The 17,555-nt window shown below is 43.2% G+C and overlaps 2 protein-coding genes across 8 annotated transcripts in view; both read right to left on the bottom strand.

Moving 5' to 3' along the window:
- The window catches only part of LOC138767817 (ras and Rab interactor 3-like), a 28,449-nt gene extending 18,323 nt beyond the window's left edge, over positions 1–10,126 (bottom strand). The window contains exons 1-3 of one of the 7 annotated variants that reach the window (XM_069945617.1): positions 10,111–10,126; positions 5,838–5,960; positions 3,715–3,769 (exon numbers count right to left, since the gene is read on the bottom strand). The gene's annotated coding sequence lies outside the window, so the exon portion shown is untranslated. The other 6 variants (XM_069945615.1, XM_069945620.1, XM_069945616.1 and 3 more) reach the window with 6 other exon arrangements.
- A 4,758-nt stretch (positions 10,127–14,884) lies between these two features.
- SIRT2 (sirtuin 2) overlaps positions 14,885–17,555 on the bottom strand; it is a 29,880-nt gene continuing 27,209 nt past the window's right edge. Inside the window, exon 16 of the mRNA XM_069945076.1 lies at positions 14,885–15,864. Within this exon, the coding sequence (XP_069801177.1) occupies positions 15,736–15,864 (129 nt within the window). The 3' untranslated portion in view covers positions 14,885–15,735. The remainder of the gene's footprint in view (positions 15,865–17,555) is intronic.

The raw sequence follows: 17,555 nt of genomic DNA, 5'->3' as shown, positions 1-17,555 counted from the left end.
CCATACGTTGTGTGAACAGAGCAGAGCAACGGTCATTGTTCACACTCTAACGGCCGTAAATAACTGACATTTTAATTATTTCCACGGCCATACCGAACACCGGTTGTTGTTCAATACAGTGTGTGAACAACGGCCGTTGTTCCCATAGAGTTCAATGCAGTGCACTATTTTTAAGACAAGAACCGATGTTGCTTTAATCGTCAACAACGGCAGTTTAGATATAAAATATTCTCAAATTCCTATTCCATTTCAAACTATTTTGAGGAAAGTAAGAGTGGATCTAAGAAGGTCTGTAATAAATATTATTAGGCAACAGAGCTTCCTTCTGTACTCACAAGGCTGTTTTCCCAGCTCCGCCTTTACTTCTTATCTGTTCATTATCAAAGCAAAAGCATCTACAGTGAAAACAGGTCTGTACTGCCCATTATAGTCTATGGAGGGGAAAGGGGCCTAGGGGGATGAGTGAGCAAGGTGAGGAGAGAAACAGCCTGTGCAATGTGAAGACTTTCTGGCCAGAGAAATTGCTGGATTCACATGTAAGGCTATGTTCACACTATGTAAAAAACACGTCCGTATTTCATTGCTACGTCCGTAGTTGCGCAAACAACGGCCGTTATTTCACTTCACTTCACACTAATCAGACAGGTAACGTTATATTGTGAAATAAGGGTTTTCCTTAAGTAGGTCAATGACATATGGCAGAGGATATAACATCTGAGCTTCTCGGACCTTACATATTCACGTAATGAGCTACACATATCACTGCGAAAAGCTCTGACAGCTTTCATGGACTACGATTGGTTGCTATCTGATGTGTCGGATTTTTGATAAATCTGGGCCAAAATGTTTGGGGAACAAAAACAGGTTTACCCCGTTCAATCAGATGAAGGTGTATGGATGAGAAGAAGGGGACAGGGCACAGCTTAAAACACACGTCCGTGTGCTGGCCACATATCATGGACTAAACATGATGGGACTCTCTGCACCAAATATCATGACTATGCAGTGAGATCCCGAATGGTCAAAGCCCATTCCTACTGATCTGACAAAGCTGCGTCAGGTCAGTAGCATAGTGCTCTGGTCATTTGGGATCTCAGTGTATAGTAATAAATATAGTGCAGAGAGTCCCGTTATGTATAAGTGTTTAGTCCATGATATGTGGCCAGCACACGGGTAAGTTATCACAGGCTGTACACGTAGGTGTGTTGTAAGCCTAAGGGGGAATTCACATGTGGAACCCAGAATGCAGAACGCTGTGTCAGTACAGTAGCGTGAAGATTTAAACTGTTTCTGAGCTCCCAGCATTATAATAAATCATGATGTTGAGAGACAGAGACTGTACGGACTGTAATCATGGAATGTGTCAGTTCCCTCAAAGTCTTAGAATTGCACAATGTTTCTATAGGGCAGGCGACGTAGGTAACGTAGGAACGTGTCTGTATCGCCTCGAGCACATAGTTTTACATGGAGTCACCAATGCCACATACGTCAAATCATACAATAGATTCTCATACTATGCTGCCCTATTACACAGCAGTATACTTTGGGTCAGATATGATGGACAATGAAAAACTGTGTAATATAAATTTCTTATGGTGACTAGGCTAAAAAAACTAACAAAAAATACTATGCAGTTGTGAGATGACTGTATTTAAGAGAATGGCGCTACCACCCCTAGCACTATATCTGATTGTATATACAGCTCTTAATAGGGTAAGTTCTATTGTTTTTTTGCGTGTCTCATCCTAAGGGAGCCCCTCACAAAGGAAGACTCTAAGCCTTGGATGGGGAACCTTTGGCTCTCCAGCTGTTGCAAAACTACAATTCCCACCATGCCTGGACAGCCAAAGCGAAGGTTCCCCGTCCCTGTTCTAAGCAGTCACCATATCATTATACAGTGGTACCTTGGTTTAAGAGTAACTTGGTTTAAGAGCGTTTTGGTTTAAGAGCTCACAGTTTTTCAAAATTGTGACTTGGTTTAAGAGCATAGTCTGAATAGTGGGGTCTATAGCACTGTACTCTGACCCAGGAAGTCTCCCCCACTTTCCAAATCATAGCAGATCCACTTCAGGCTGGGGCTTACATCAGGGGACAGGACTGTGGAGGTAAACACTCCGTAGCTGTAACCTCTCTCTCCCCGGACAGAGAGTGCTGCATGTATGTGCCCACATCTGCTCATTCCTTCATGCTCCCTGCAGTCTCTGTCAGTCCTAATTGGTCCACACTGAACACACACCCCTACCTATTGCTGTCATGTGACCACACAGATCTCTGACAGCAGCCCTGCTTCTCTATTCGAGCCTGTTGTACTACACTACTGCATTATGGGGATCGGCAGTTCCATCCTGTATCTGCGAATGTTTCTCAGGTTTATACACTTACTATACTGTACACAGGGCCGTTTCAAGAGGTGCGCCGACAGCTAGGGGGCGCTGGTGGCACCCCCCAGACTCCACTTAGTTGTGCGCACCCCCAGCAGCCCGCCCGCTCGCCCCATCACCTGCCTCTCTGCCCCATCACCTGCCAAGACTGCCCTCCGCCCGCCCGCAGCTCCGCCATGGACCGCCCCCGGACCGCCCGTAGCTCCGCCCTTGGATCGCTCCGACCCAGCCGAGCACGCTGCACCTGCAGACATCTTCTCCCTCCAGCAGCGCAATTACGTCATTTCGCTGCGTTTGCTGGAGAGAGATGTGTGCAGGGGCTGCAGTGGCCTGCTCCTCGCAGGCTGGAGAAGAAGAGGAGAGAGGGACCCCTATGCCAGAATAAGGTGAGTATAATGTTTTTTTTTTTTTTTTTTGTGTGTGTATGTTTGGCAAGCTCTCCCAGCATCCTGTATATCAGTGTAATGGAGATCACCAAGCTCTCCCAGCATCCTGTATGTCAGTGTAATGGAGGTCACACCTTGCAGACTTTACTGCACCAAGCAGCAGAATTACTATAGTTTAGGAGCCTATAGGAGGGAAAAGGGAAGGAAGTTGCTGGATAAGTGCGGAGCCTGAGATGTCTGTCTGGCAGGTTCTGAAGAGACGAATTGTAGCTGCAAGAAATCATCATGGTGGTCTGGTTGGAGGAGAAAAGGAAAATGGCGCCTCAGATCAAAGAAAACGTCACCTGTGAGTCCTGTATGATGATTTTGTATTCGGTTGAACATTATCTCTTAGGGGTGCAACACCGATCTATGCCATAATACACACACTGCTTCTTCCTAATAACCCGAATCCTGATAAATAAAAGCCCCCCTTCCTTCTCCAGGGCTGAATTGCGCTTTTATCAAGATTCGCCCTGTTGCCAAATTCTAGAAACTGCCCTGACTATACATTATACTCCACATGCTGATTGCTATACTGTACAGTAACTTATAATATCACATATTCAGATGTTTATAAATGTTTGTTTCATTTGTTTTACCTGTTATTCAGAATATAAAACCATTATTTTTTGGGTGTGGAACCAATTGTTTGCATTTTAATGATTTCTTATGTAAAAATTTGTTTTGGTATAAGAGTGGATTTGGATTACAAGCACGGCCCCGGAACAAATTATGCTCGTAATCCAAGGCACCACTGTATACTGCAAGCTGGGATCTTATATATACACATACATGGAGAATAAATTGGTAAGTGGAGGGCAGCCTAGAAATAAATCTTTAATCATTAGTTATATTTTATAATATAAGACCATATATTATCTAATTTTCTAATATTCTTCACTTACCTAAGAATCTCGTGTTCATGAGTCCGGAGACGTGAGCCACAAGTGAGACGCTGCTCTATGAAAAAACAATGCGTGACTTCCTAAAACCCTCTAACAGGAAGGGGTCAGTTCATTAGTCCACTCTCCCTCCCCCCTGTATTTCCTTTACAATATGTTACACGTCTCTATGTGGTTTGACTCTTCACTTCTGATACCTTGTATGTACAAAGTCCTAAACATAACCACTGCAAAGCCTCTATTTCTGGTTAGGTAAAACATGGTGAATCATCCTCCCTCCTGGAGACTAACAATTCCTTCCATACATGCCATTACTTTATTTGTCTCCTTCCCCCAATTCAGAGCTGCTACTTTTTGCTGAAGACACAGAAAACTGTGTGTGAGCTGTTCTCTCCATCTATTCTCCATCTCCATGGACAGAGGTGGCAGCAGAGAGCACTGTGTCAGATTAGAGAGAATACATCACTTTCTGCAGGACATACAACAGATGATAAGTATCGGAAGGCTTAAGACTTTTAAAAAGAAATAAATTACAAACCTCTGGTTTTCTGGCATCAGTTTATTTGAAAGAAAAAAAAATGGAGTACCCCTTTAAAATAGCTTATAACAATGAAATATATTATACACCTTATGCCTTACTCCCACATACTTTATTAAAGTTGATGTCCTTCTGGACTATGGCACCTAATCCAATGTTCAGTAAGGTACATATGATTGTTTATGATGTTACTGATAGAGCTGTCAGGTAGCTGCGGGTGTATGAATACAATTATCACTAGATACTATAGTACAGGGGTAGGGAACCTAGGCTCTCCAGCTGTTGCAAAACTACAACTCCCATCATGCCGGGACAGCCAAAGCTTTAGCTTTGGCTGTCCAAGCATGATGGGAGTTGTAGTTTTGCAACACTTGGAGAGCCAAGGTTCCCTCCCCCCGCTGTAGTACCATGAGGCTTAATGATGATGTGCATTATACAACGTCCTCTTTATCAATGACACTGTTTTCTAGGGCTCCCTCTTTATGATAAAATTTCTAACGATATGTAAACTGACCAGAATCCTGAGAAAGGGAAAATATATCCAGAAATCCTCTGTACATGTTGTAAATGCAGGAATATGTATGAAGGGAAACTCCCCGGACCGTCACACTATATTTTTACCCACACTGTGATCTTAGGGCCCTATTCCACCGGACGATTATCGCTCGCATAATCGTTAACGATCTCAAACGACCGCTATTGCGAAAGACCTGAAAACGTTCACTCATTTCCATGGAACGATAATCGTTACTTATGATCGTATTTGCGATCGTTTTTCTTCGCTATTTCTTTGCTATCATGTTCGTATCTACTGCGAACGACGTCTTATTCAATGCGAACGAGCAACGATAAAAATAGGTCCAGGCCTTATAAAGCGATCAACGATTTCTCGTTCAGTCGTTAATCGTTAAGTGCACTTCAACCGAACGATTATCATTTAGGTTCGAACGATTTAACAATAATCTAAACGATAATCGTCCGGTGGAATAGGGCCCTTAGTCCTAGCTATGCTTGTGGTATCCATATATACAGGGTGGTCCAAAAGTAGGTGGACAGTATGTGTAATAGGGTTATGAAGGGGGAGATTTATCAGACATGGTGTAAAGTGATACTGGCTCAGTTGCCCCTAGCAACCAATCAGATTCCACCTTTTATTCCTCACAGACTCTTTGGAAAATGAAAGGTGGAATCTGATTGGTTGCTAGGGGCAACTGAGCCAGTTTCACTTTACAGCACGTTTAATAAATCTCCTTCACTGTGTCAAGTGAAACTCTCTCAGTTGCCCCTAGCAACCAATCAGAATCCACCTTTCATTTTCCAAAGAGTCTGTGAGGAATGAAAGATGGAATCTGATTGGTTGCTAGGGGCAACTGAGCCAGTATCACTTTACACCATGTCTGATAAATCTCCCCCTTCATAACCCTATTACACATACTGTCCACCTACTTTTGGACCAGCCTGTATAGTATCCTATAAACATCTACACCTAACCGATCTACTATGTTCACTATTCTAGAATAACTAAACAATTGTAAAATATATAAATCTGGCTTCCTGCTGTGACTACTAAAACGCTAAAAATGCCTACCTTGTGCCTGAGGAGCGCTGCATGAATGGGAGGTGTGGGCGACACGGTGTCACAGAAGAAATCTTTACTGGAATCTGCTAACTGCATGATCACCTTGTCATTTCCTACACTGTGTGTTGTCTCCTGTTGTTGTAGTAAGATATATACTGTGTAGTAACCACACAAAGGCACAAAGAAAGACAAAGCAAACTTCAACCCCTTAGCAAATTCTGCCATATATGTATGTACCAGTCATTTAACCACCTACATGCCACAGTCAATGATGACCGCAATGTATGCTGGTCATTTCCGGCAAGGGTTTCTGGAGATGACACGTCTAATCCCTTGTAAATGGATAACTATCCTAAAAAAAACAATAGTAACTTCTCACAATGTTAGCGGTGTGCAGGGGCATAGATTGGCCCCCAAAATATCAAAATGAAACAGTTTGAACTGCACCTACCTGCACCTACCTTGCCAGCTACCTACCAGCTTGGCTGCAACTAAACTACTTACCTATGTATGCAGCTGTATATGTCATCACAGCCTTGATGACATCATCATGGGACGTTTCCCTGGCAGGCTAGTTGTAAACAACCTATGACAGGACAGTGCTGTGTGAAAGGGGCATTAGAAATACCCAGCATCTTATGCACCCACCCTGCAGGGGGTTTATTTTTTGAGCAACATATTTAGGGGGCCAGCTAAGCACCCAGCAGGCGGTTTAGTATTTGGGGAACATATTTGGGGGATTAGCTACGCACCCTGCAGGGGGTTTATTATTTGGGGAACATATTTGAAGGGGGGGGGGGGGAGCTACGCACCCTGCAGGTTTTATTTTATTTGAGGAATATATTTGGGGAATGGGTTACACACCCTGCAGGGGGAGTTATTATTTGGGTAACATATTTGGGGCGCAGCTACACACCCTGCAGAGGGCTTATTATTTGGGTAACATATTTGGGGCGCAGCTACACACCCTGCAGAGGGCTTATTATTTGGGTAACATATTTGGGGGCGCAGGTACGCACCCTGCAGAGGGCTTATTATTTAGGGAACATATTTGCGGATGCAGCTACACACCCAGCAGGGGGCTTATTATTAGGGTAACATATTTGGGGGCACAGCTACACATCCAGCAGGGGGCTTATTATTTGGGTAACATATTTGGAGCACAGCTACACACCCTGCAGAGGGCTTATTATTTGGGTAACATATTTGGGGCGCAGCTACACACCCTGCAGAGGGCTTATTATTTGGGTAACATATTTGGGGGCACAGGTACGCACCCTGCAGAGGGCTTATTATTTAGGGAACATATTTGCGGATGCAGCTACACACCCAGCAGGGGGCTTATTATTTGGGTAACATATTTGGGGGCGCAGCTACACACCCTGCAGGGGGAGTTATTCTTTGGGTAACATATTTGGGGATGCAGCTACGCACCCTGCAGGGGGTTTATAATTTGGAGAACATATTTGGGGGAAGAGGGGGTACGCACCCTGCAGGGGGTTTATTATTCGGGGAACATATTTGGGGACGCAGCTACGCACCCTGCAGGGGATTTATTTTTTGGGCAACCTGGAAGCCCTGCAATACAGGTGAATGTTATAAAGCAATCAACGATTTCTCATTCAGTCGTTAACTGCATTTCAACCGAACGATTATCGTTTAGATTCAAACGATTTAACGATAATCTGAACGATAATCGTCCGGTGGAATAGGGCCCTTAGTCCTAGCTATGCTTGTGGTATCTATATATAAATGGTGGTCCAAAAGTAGGTGGACAGTATGTGTAATAGGGTTATGAAGGGGGAGATTTATCACAAATAGTGTAAAGTGAAACTGGCTCAGTCGCCCCTAGTAACCAATCAGATTCCACCTTTCATTCCCCACAGACTCTTTGGAAAATGAAAGGTGGAATCTGATTGGTTGCTAGGGGCGACTGAGCCAGTTTCACTTTACACCGCGTTTAACCCCTTCGGGACCAGGCTAATTTTTGTTTTTGCGTTTTCGTTTTTTCCTCCTTGTGCTTAAAAGGTCATAGCACTTGCATTTTTCCACCTAGAGACCCACATGAGCCCTTATTTTTTGCGTCACTAATTGTACTTTGCAATGACAGACTGAATTTTTGCATAAAGTACACTGCGAAACCAGAAAAAAATTCAAAGTGTGGTGAAATTGAAAAAAAAAACAACATTTCTTTTATTTGGGGGGAAGGTCTTTTTACGCCATTCGCCCTGGGGTAAAACTGACTTGTTATATATGTTCCTCAAGTCGTTACGATTAAAACGATATATAACATGTATAACTTATATTGTATCTGATGGCCTGTAAAAAATTCAAACCATTGTTAACAAATATATGTTCCTTAAAATCGCTCTATCCCCAGGCTTATAACGCTTTTATCCTTTGGTCTATGGGGCTGTGTCAGGTGTCATTTTTTTGCGCCATGATGTGTTCTTTCTATCGATACCTTGATTGCGCATATGCGACTTTTTGATCGCTTTTTATTACAATTTTTCTGGATTTGATGCGACCAAAAATGCGCAATTTTGCACTTTGGGATTTTTTTGCGCTGACGCCGTTTACCGTGCGAGATCAGTAATGTGATTAATTAATAGTTCGGGCGATTACGCACGCGGCGATAGCAAGCATGTTTGTTTATTTATTTGTTTACTTTTATTTATAACCTGGGAAAAGGGGGGTGATTCAGACTTATTAGGGGAGGGGGCTTTTTACTTATAACAATACTTTTTTTTTTTTTTTACACATATACTAGAAGCCACCCTGGGGTTAGGGTTATTCCCCCTGGGGTTAGGGTTATTCCCCCCTGGGGTTAGGGTTATTCCCCCCTGGGATTAGGGTTATTCCCCCCTGGGATTAGGGTTATTCCCCCCTGGGGTTAGGGTTATTCCCCCTGGGGGACTTCTAGTATATATACTTTGATCTCTCATTGAGATCTTTGCTGTATAGATATACAGTAAAGATCAATGAGATCGGCACTCGTTTGCTTTCGGCTGCTGCAGCCGGAAACAAACGAGTGCTGAGCCGGGGACGGCGCCATCTTGGACGAGTTCCCGGCCGGCATCAGACAGGGAGATCGCTCCTTCGGGACAACGTCCCGGAGGAGCGATCTCCGCCACTAGACACCAGGGAAGTGCTGCAGCCGGTAATCGGATGCAGCTGTCATGTTTGACAGCTGCATCTGATTACTGTATTAGCGGGCACGGCGATCGGACCGTGCCCGCTAATACCGGCGGTCCCGGGCTACAAGCGGCACCCGGGACTGCCACGGTTCATAGCGGGGTCGCCGCGCGGCCCCCTTCTGAATGTCCGCACCCGCGCGAGGACGTACAGTTACGTCCTCGTGCGGGAAAGGGTTAATAAATCTCCTTCACTGTCAAGCCCCTAGCAACCGATCAGATTCCACCTTTGGGTAACATATTTGGGGGCACAGGTATGCACCCTGCAGGGGGTTTATTTTTTGGGTAACATACTTGGGGCGCAGCTACGCACCCTGCAGGGGGCTTATTATTTGGGTAACACATTTGAGGGCGCAGCTGCGCACCTTGCAGGGGGCTTATTATTTGGGTAACATATTTGGGGGGGGGGGGTTTACGCACCCTGCAGGGGGTTTATTATTTGGGGAACATATTTGAGGGTGCAATCTGGAAGCCCTGCAATACCAGGTGAATGCCTGCAGAGGACAGAACAAGCTCCCTGTCCATCTCCCTGGCATAAAAACCCATTCCGCACCCGGCCCCCAGATACAGTCGGTCATACTGCCACTTCTTGAGGAGACGCCACGCAAGACACATGAGACAAAGCACGGCGGGCAGCCCTCTCTTCTCACTGAATATCACTGCGCCTGTCTCCCCTACCTAGCAGCACCAGCCCCCTTTTTTGTTACTACGCCCCTATTCACACTATGCATTCTCTAGATAACATACACCCATGCAGCTGCCTGCCTATCTATCTCCTATCTATCTATCTATCTATCTCCCTATCTATCTATCTATCTATCTATCTATCTATCTATCTATCTATCTATCTCCTATCTATCTATCTATCTATCTATCTCCCTATCTATCTATCTATCTATCTATCTATCTATCTATCTATCTATCTATCTATCTATCTATCTCCCTATCTATCTATCTACCTGTCTGTCCATTCATCCATCCATATAGATAGCTAAAAATTAGTAACTATTCTTAAAAAAACTAAATTAAACGGTTTAAACTGCACCTACCTGCATCTTTCTTGCTTACTACCTACCTTTCCTACCTACCTGCTTGGTTGCAAATAAGCTGCTTGCCTATGTATGCAGCTGTATATGTCATCACAGCCTTGATGACATCATCAATGTTTCCCTGGCAGGCTAGTTGTAAACAACTTTTGTTGCCACGGCAACAGAGACAGGACAGTGCTGTGTGAAAGGGGCATTAGAAATGGCCAGCATCCTATGCACCCACCCAGCAGGGGTTTATTATTTGGGTAACATATTTTGGGGGGGGGGTTACGCACCCTGCAGGGGGTTTATTATTTGGGTAACATATTTTGGGGGGGGGGGGTTACGCACCCTGCGGGGGGTTTATTATTTGGGTAACATATTTTTGGGGGGGGGGGGGGGGGGTTACGCACCCTGCGGGGGGTTTATTATTTGGGTAACATATTTTGGGGGGGGGTTACGCACCCTGCAGGGGGTTTATTATTTGGGTAACATATTTAGGGGGGGCTACGCACCCTGCAGAGTGTTAATTATTTGGGCAACATAATTGGGGACGCAGCTACGCACCCTGCAGGGGGTTTATTATTTGGGCAACCTGGAAGCCCTGCAATACCAGGTAAATGCCTGCAGAGGACAAAACAAGCTCCCTGCCCATCTCCCTTTTATAAAAAAACCATTCAGCACACAGTCTGACACAGCGCTCTCTGCTGCCACCTCTGTCCATGTCAGGAACTGTCCAGAGCAGGAGCAAATCCCCATAGAAAACCTCTCCTGCTCTGGAGAGTTCCTGACATGGACAGAGGTGGCAGCAGAGAGCACTGTGTCAGACTGGAAAGAATACACCACTTCCTGCAGGACATACAGCAGCTGATATTTTTAAATAGAAGTAAATTGCAAAACTATATAACTTTCTGAAACCAGTTGATTTAAAAGAAAAAGATATTCACCGGAGTACCCCTTTAAGTGTCTGCATTTTTACTTTAGTACCTGAAATTATATGATGGGTTCCCTTTAATTTCTAAATTGTGAAAAACATGCATATTTGTATGTAAACTGGTTATATTACATCCAAAATGAGTACAGCATACTGTGCCACATGTGAATCGTTAAGTTATTTTCTCATTAAATTCAATGGGAATAAAATGGACATTTAATGGATGTAATTTGAGCCATAAAACAGACATTTTACACATAAAAATTTAATTCAAACCTATGTTTGACCACAGCTTCAAACTGTGTAGGGTCTTTTCTGCAGGACCCTGTACTCACCACTAATCCCTGCTTAGAACAGCAGCAGCCAGGACTTTGCAAGAGCAAATAAACACTAAAGATACATCTGCGCTCTGCAATCTATCTATCTATCTATCTATCTATCTATCTATGTATCTATCTCCTATCTATCTATCTATCTCCTATCTCCTATCTATCTATCTCCTATCTATCTATCTATCTATCTATCTCCTATCTATCTATCTCCTATCTATCTATCTCCTATCTATCTATCTCCTATCTCCTATCTATCTATCTATCTATCTCCTATCTATCTATCTATCTATCTATCTATCTCCTATCTATCTATCTATCTCCTATCTATCTATCTATCTATCTATCTCCTATCTATCTATCTCCTATCTATCTATCTATATATAATGGGGTAAAAAATCAAACCTAGATCATGTGCTGCAAGAAGGCAACTCCATACAGATAGATCCCTACCCTGTGCCCCATCAATGTCTGCACTTGACCATTCAGCTGGAAGGACATAGAGATGAAGGGAGAAGACGGCAGACATTTTGTAGGGCTGTAATAATAACAGACAATATTAAGATTCAATTATTTTAATACAACAAATAATAAAATGACAGAATGCATTCCACCAGTTTCCTTATGTATTAAATGCTTAGAAATCAATGCACAAAAAGCCATTAAGTAGCTGAACTCTCTTTACTGGGATGAGATCTCCAATGTGGATGTTTCAGAATCTATACAAACCATAAATGCACGGCCTATTAGTTATACAGAGACGATAAGGCTGGGTTCACACACAGTATATTTCAGGCAGTATTTGGTCCTCATGTCAGGTCCTCATAGCAACCAAAACCAGGAGTGGACTGAAAACACAGAAAGGCTCTGTTCACATAATGTTGAAATTGAGTGGGCGGCTGTCATTTAATGGCAAATATTTGCTGTTATTTTAAAACAACGGCTGTTGTATTGAAATAATGGCCGTTATTTACCGTTATATGGCGCCATCCTCTCAATTTCAACATTGTGTGAACAGATCCTTTCTGTGTTTTCAATCCACTCCTGGTTTTAGTTGCTATGAGGACCAAACACTGCCTGAAATATACTGTGTGTGAACCCAGCCTAGAGGTAGTGGGAGAGTAAAGAACTACTCCCCATTTATGCTGCTGACTGGACTGCAAGTTATAATTCATTATAAAGTGAATAAAATCCATCAGTCCTACATAGTGTTCAGTGGACTTGAGGAAACTGTCGGAGTTTCAGCAACTTCTCCAAACTAAAACGGCCTTTGATTCCTGGTGTCTGCAGAAGTTGGATGCCACCCTAGGGAGTCCTGGAGAACCTGGATACGCCCATAGGCCATAGACCATATACATATACTAGGGCGACATCCAAATTCTGCAGCCACTGGAAGTCAAATGTTGTTAGGGTTCGAAGAACGTTGCTGAACCCAAATAGTTCGGCAAGACCGCTCAATGCTAATCCTAAGAATTGCAGATAACAGATCCCAACAGAATGCAATGTGTAGAGTTCTGTCACCAGGATATGTAACCAAGAAGTGAACCCACCACACTTGTATATGAGGGGGCTGCAGAGAAGATCGTTACCTAATATACTTCTAATCATTCCCTCTTGGAGTGATCCAGGGATATACTGCAGCAAGTCAAATACCCTTAAATTACCCTAGAAACCTCTCATCCAGCATATGGTATAACTAGCAGCCTGTATTATGGCTAGCCAAGTAAAATAGTAGAAAGGACCCGGCATTCACTAGATGATACTTGCTAATTTATTGAGGTGCAAAAAGCATCAGGGGACGCGTTTCAGCCAAGCATAGCCTTCATCAGCTAAGAGTGTACCCTCTTAGCTGATGAAGGCCATGCTTGGCCGAAATACGTCCCCTTTGTACCTGATGCTTTTTGCACCTCAATAAATTAGCAAGTATCTGGTGAGTGCCGGGTCCTTTCCACTATTTTACTTGGATACCCTCTGCCTCGAGCACCACCACTACAGAAGTGCTGTCCTCAACACATCCTTCTGTATTATGGCTATGGCACTGCAACCTAGACTACCATTAAAGGGACTGAATGCATGACTATACTGAGAACCGCTGTAATGATTCTCTCGGTCACACAGCTCTGACGTATTTCTCCATACTAGTTATAGTATATACGTCTATAAGTTATCCCTCCACTATGCCTAATATGCTACTTTCTGACAATGAATGGGTCAAAGCATTTTAGGAAATCAATCTATTAACATTCACATGATGACATAGGACAAGGACTTCTTACAAAGAACAACATGGTGTCCAGAATGAGGTTCATATTTATCACAGCTATCAGTTATTGCAATAATCCAAGGTGATATCATTGAGATGAGCCCTCAATGTAATACTATCAGTAAGAAATTACATACATGAGCTTGGAAGAAATGCTCTACCGCCATGGATGTAAATGTGCCGGAAGAGCCACATTATAAACACTGGGAGCTGCATATAAAATTAGTTGGGATTTTTCCCCAGATAAGTACGGATGGCATATACATAATGTGACACTGTTACATATGTATAAACTTACTATCTGCATCAGTACATTAGCAGGTTTCTACTTAGAAGGGAAATTACACACTTAGGAGGTTACAACAGTAAATCATCACTTAAAAGATAATCTGTCAGTAGGTTTATGTTAGTTTAAATCAGGGCTGTATAAACTAGTGACAGAAATGCTGCTAGATTGGTGTATTACAAACATCATTTTGTTCAGCCGTTCTCCTAATATGCAGGAGAATAAGATTCTTGCCACACCCCTCCCCACGCCCACTAGCTGCTGATTGACTTCTTGTACACAGCGTGTAGATAACTGCCAATCAGCAGCTGCTGGGCGGAGTTTACTGCTTCTCATGAATATCCAGGACTACTGGGCTCATGCACATAATGGAGAGGACTACTTATTGTCCATGTTATTCAGGAGGAGATCTCTGGATCAGCTGCACAGGACAATGTAAGTGAAACATCATTCTGATCAGCTTCTCAGTCACTAGTTTATTCTACTTAGAGGGCCCTTCCACCATAACATAACATTAGTAAATACAAGCAGAAGCTAGAATCCGGTAGTAGCGTCTGTTGTTCAGAGATGTGGACTGTCACTTTGTCATGAACTAAGCATAGTGACAAAATGATATTTTTCCATAAATTACTGAAAAGCTGACTAAATGGCGACGGCACTTCCTGCTACAACTTAAAACATACCAGTCATTGTCCCCCAATCCTTGTGCAGTTGTTGCTAGCACATCGATGCCACATGAGTTCCATGCACCAATCTATACGACAAAAAAGGGCTTGTTCGCGGACCTCAACTGGCGTGGACATATCCATGGCAACTCGATGTTCTGGCGGCAGCAATAACTGCATTAAAAACTGGATTAAAAAATGCAGCATAATGACAGGTACGCTGAATGTCAACATCTTTGCAAACGCATAAAATATAACAATTCGCTGTTCTACTTGCTCCATCGTTATATGGAGAATTTTATGTTTCAGGTGGACAGTCTCTTAAAGGGGTATTCCCATCACTTAAATATTGGTTAGGTGATGGGAAATGCAAAAGAAAGTAATTTTGCAAATGCTTTTGTTGATAGCTCATTGCCTAGGTTCCCCTCCAGAGTCTCCTACTGAGATCACACACACATCTCCCAGGCTTGGATTGTCCCTGGAGACGTGCATAACCTTAGTGTAAGACATAGTAGAGCAGAGCTGATTCAGCTCGGCACCACTGCGTCCTGCCGCTCCTGCTCTGAACCAGGAAGTGAGTGGGGATGCAGCAGTGCCAACCTTACTGAATTTTCAGCAGGTGGGAATAACCCTTCAAATATGCATTAATGGATATTGAGAGAGTCCATCCAATACAGCACTCCATTAGATAGGACTTACTATAGGACCAGAGTTTGCCGGGTGGTACACTTTTTTCTGAGGGGTCATGGCTCCATACACTGATGGTATATCTATTCCCTATGACATCAATGTATAAGAAAAATTTTCTAATATTTCCCGGTATGGGTGTTTCAAAGGAAATCCTCGAATGTAAAGTCATATTTATATCAGAGGTCACTTATATATATCTATATATTCTTCATTCTAGACATTCAGATTTCTTGAGCCACATTACAGATTGGCGGCTTGAATATAGCTGCTGTCTATATAGAGTTACCACTGTTATATGGTTATAGAGCAGAAACAGCTGGGGCCTGAACACCATTACTGGGGGGCTTTATCCCCTTTATATAAAACTTTTGCCATAATGACGGAAATGAACTTCAGATCTGCACGATTCCTCCATAATTCTGTGGGAAAAGTGCCAGGAAAGGTTCCCAGGTAGCATCCTGTATGAAGAGCCAGAAGTGTGGCGGCAGCGTCCATGGAGATGAAGGAGACGGCTCCGCTTACTCTGATGATTTATCACTCTGCTTCTTCTCGGGGGACGGCTTCTCTTCTGTCTTTTTAGGGGAGCCCTTCTGTGCGGCTGCATCAATGGCTGCGTGTTCTTTTTTCACCATTTCTTCCAACTCGGCCTAAAACAGAAGGTAAAGAAACTTCTGTACAGTCACAGTTATACACTAGTCACACTAAAATATCTTCTTGAAGAGGAACTCAGATTACTTTTTCTTTCAAAACAACTGGTGTCAGAAAGTTATACAGATTTGTAATTTACTTCTATTTAACCCTTTAACCCCTTAGCGACCCATGACGTATCTGATACGTCATGGTGCCGCGGGGGGTGTTCAGAGCGGGGTCCTGCCGGGACCCCGCTCTGAACGGCGCTGATCCCGGCTGACACGTGCAGCCGGGCAGTGCCTCTATTAGCCGGCGCGGGTCCCGTTGCCGCGCCGGCTAATTAAGCACTTCAATGCAGCTGTCAAACCTGACAGCTGCATTGAAGGGCTTCAGACATCACATCCCTGGTGTCTAGTGGGTCGGATCTCCCCCCCGCGATGCGATCGCGGGGGGGAGATCCGTTCTTCTGCCCGTGCCGGGCCTCAGCGTCGGAGTGACGCTGATCCCGGCTCGGCAATAGATTGCTATGGCCTGCAGCAGGCCATAGCAATCTATGACCGATCTGATCGATCTTTGCTGTGTATATACACAGCATTGATCTCTATGAGAGATCAGTGCTGTCTATATACAAGTCCCCCAGGGGGGCTTCTAGTACATGTAAAAAAAAAAGTAAAAAAGTGTTTTTATTAATAAAAAATCCCCTCCCCTAATAAAAGTCCAAATCACCCCCCTTTTCCCATTTTATAAATATAAATTAATAAATAAACAAATAAACATATTTAGTATCGCCGCGCGAGTAATCGCCCGAACTATTAATTAATCACATTCCTGATCTCGCACGGTAAACGGCGTCAGCGCAAAAAAATTCCAAAGTGCAAAATTGCGCATTTTTGGTCGCATCAAATCCAGAAAAAATGTAATAAAAAACGATCAAAAAGTCGTATATGCGCAATCAAGGTACCGATAGAAAGAACACATCATGGCGCAAAAACTGACACCTGACACAGCCCCATAGACCAAAGGATAAAAGCGCTATAACCTGGGAATGGAGCGATTTTAAGGAACGTGTATTTGTTAACAATGGTTTAAATTTTTTACAGGCCATCAGATACAATATAAGTTATACATGTTATATATCATAGTAATCGTAATGACTTGTGGAACATGTATAACAAGTCAGTTTTACCATAGGGCGAACGGCGTAAATGCAAAACTCCCCGAAATCAAAACAAATTCGTTTTTGTTTTCAATTTGACAGCGCAAATGATTTTTTTCCGGTTTCACAGCATATTTTATGGAAAAATAATGCCGGTCATTGCAAAGTACAATTGGTTTCGCAAAAAATAAGCGCTCATATAAGTCTCTTGGTGAAAAAATGCAAGCGCTATGGACTTTTAAACATAAAATGGAAAAACCAAAAGGCTTTGACCTTAAGGGGTTAAAGAAGGGGCCAATTTTCGTTTTAGCGTTTTCGTTTTTTTCCCTCCTTGTATTTAAAAGGCCATAGCACTTGCATTTTTCCACCTAGAAACCCACATTAGCCCTTATTTTTTGCACCATTAATTATACTTTGCGATGACAGGCTGAATATTTGCATAAAGTACACTGCGAAACCAGAAAAAAATTCAAAGTGTGGTGAAATTAAAAAAAAAAACGCATTTCTTTTATTTGGGGAGGGGGGGTATTTGTTTTTACGCCATTCGCCCTG

Source organism: Dendropsophus ebraccatus, chromosome 11 (genome assembly GCF_027789765.1).
Source record: "Dendropsophus ebraccatus isolate aDenEbr1 chromosome 11, aDenEbr1.pat, whole genome shotgun sequence".
Lineage (NCBI taxonomy): Eukaryota > Metazoa > Chordata > Amphibia > Anura > Hylidae > Dendropsophus > Dendropsophus ebraccatus.
The sequence above is the reverse complement of the archived record's forward strand: the minus strand, read 5'-3'. Positions and strand labels throughout refer to the sequence as shown.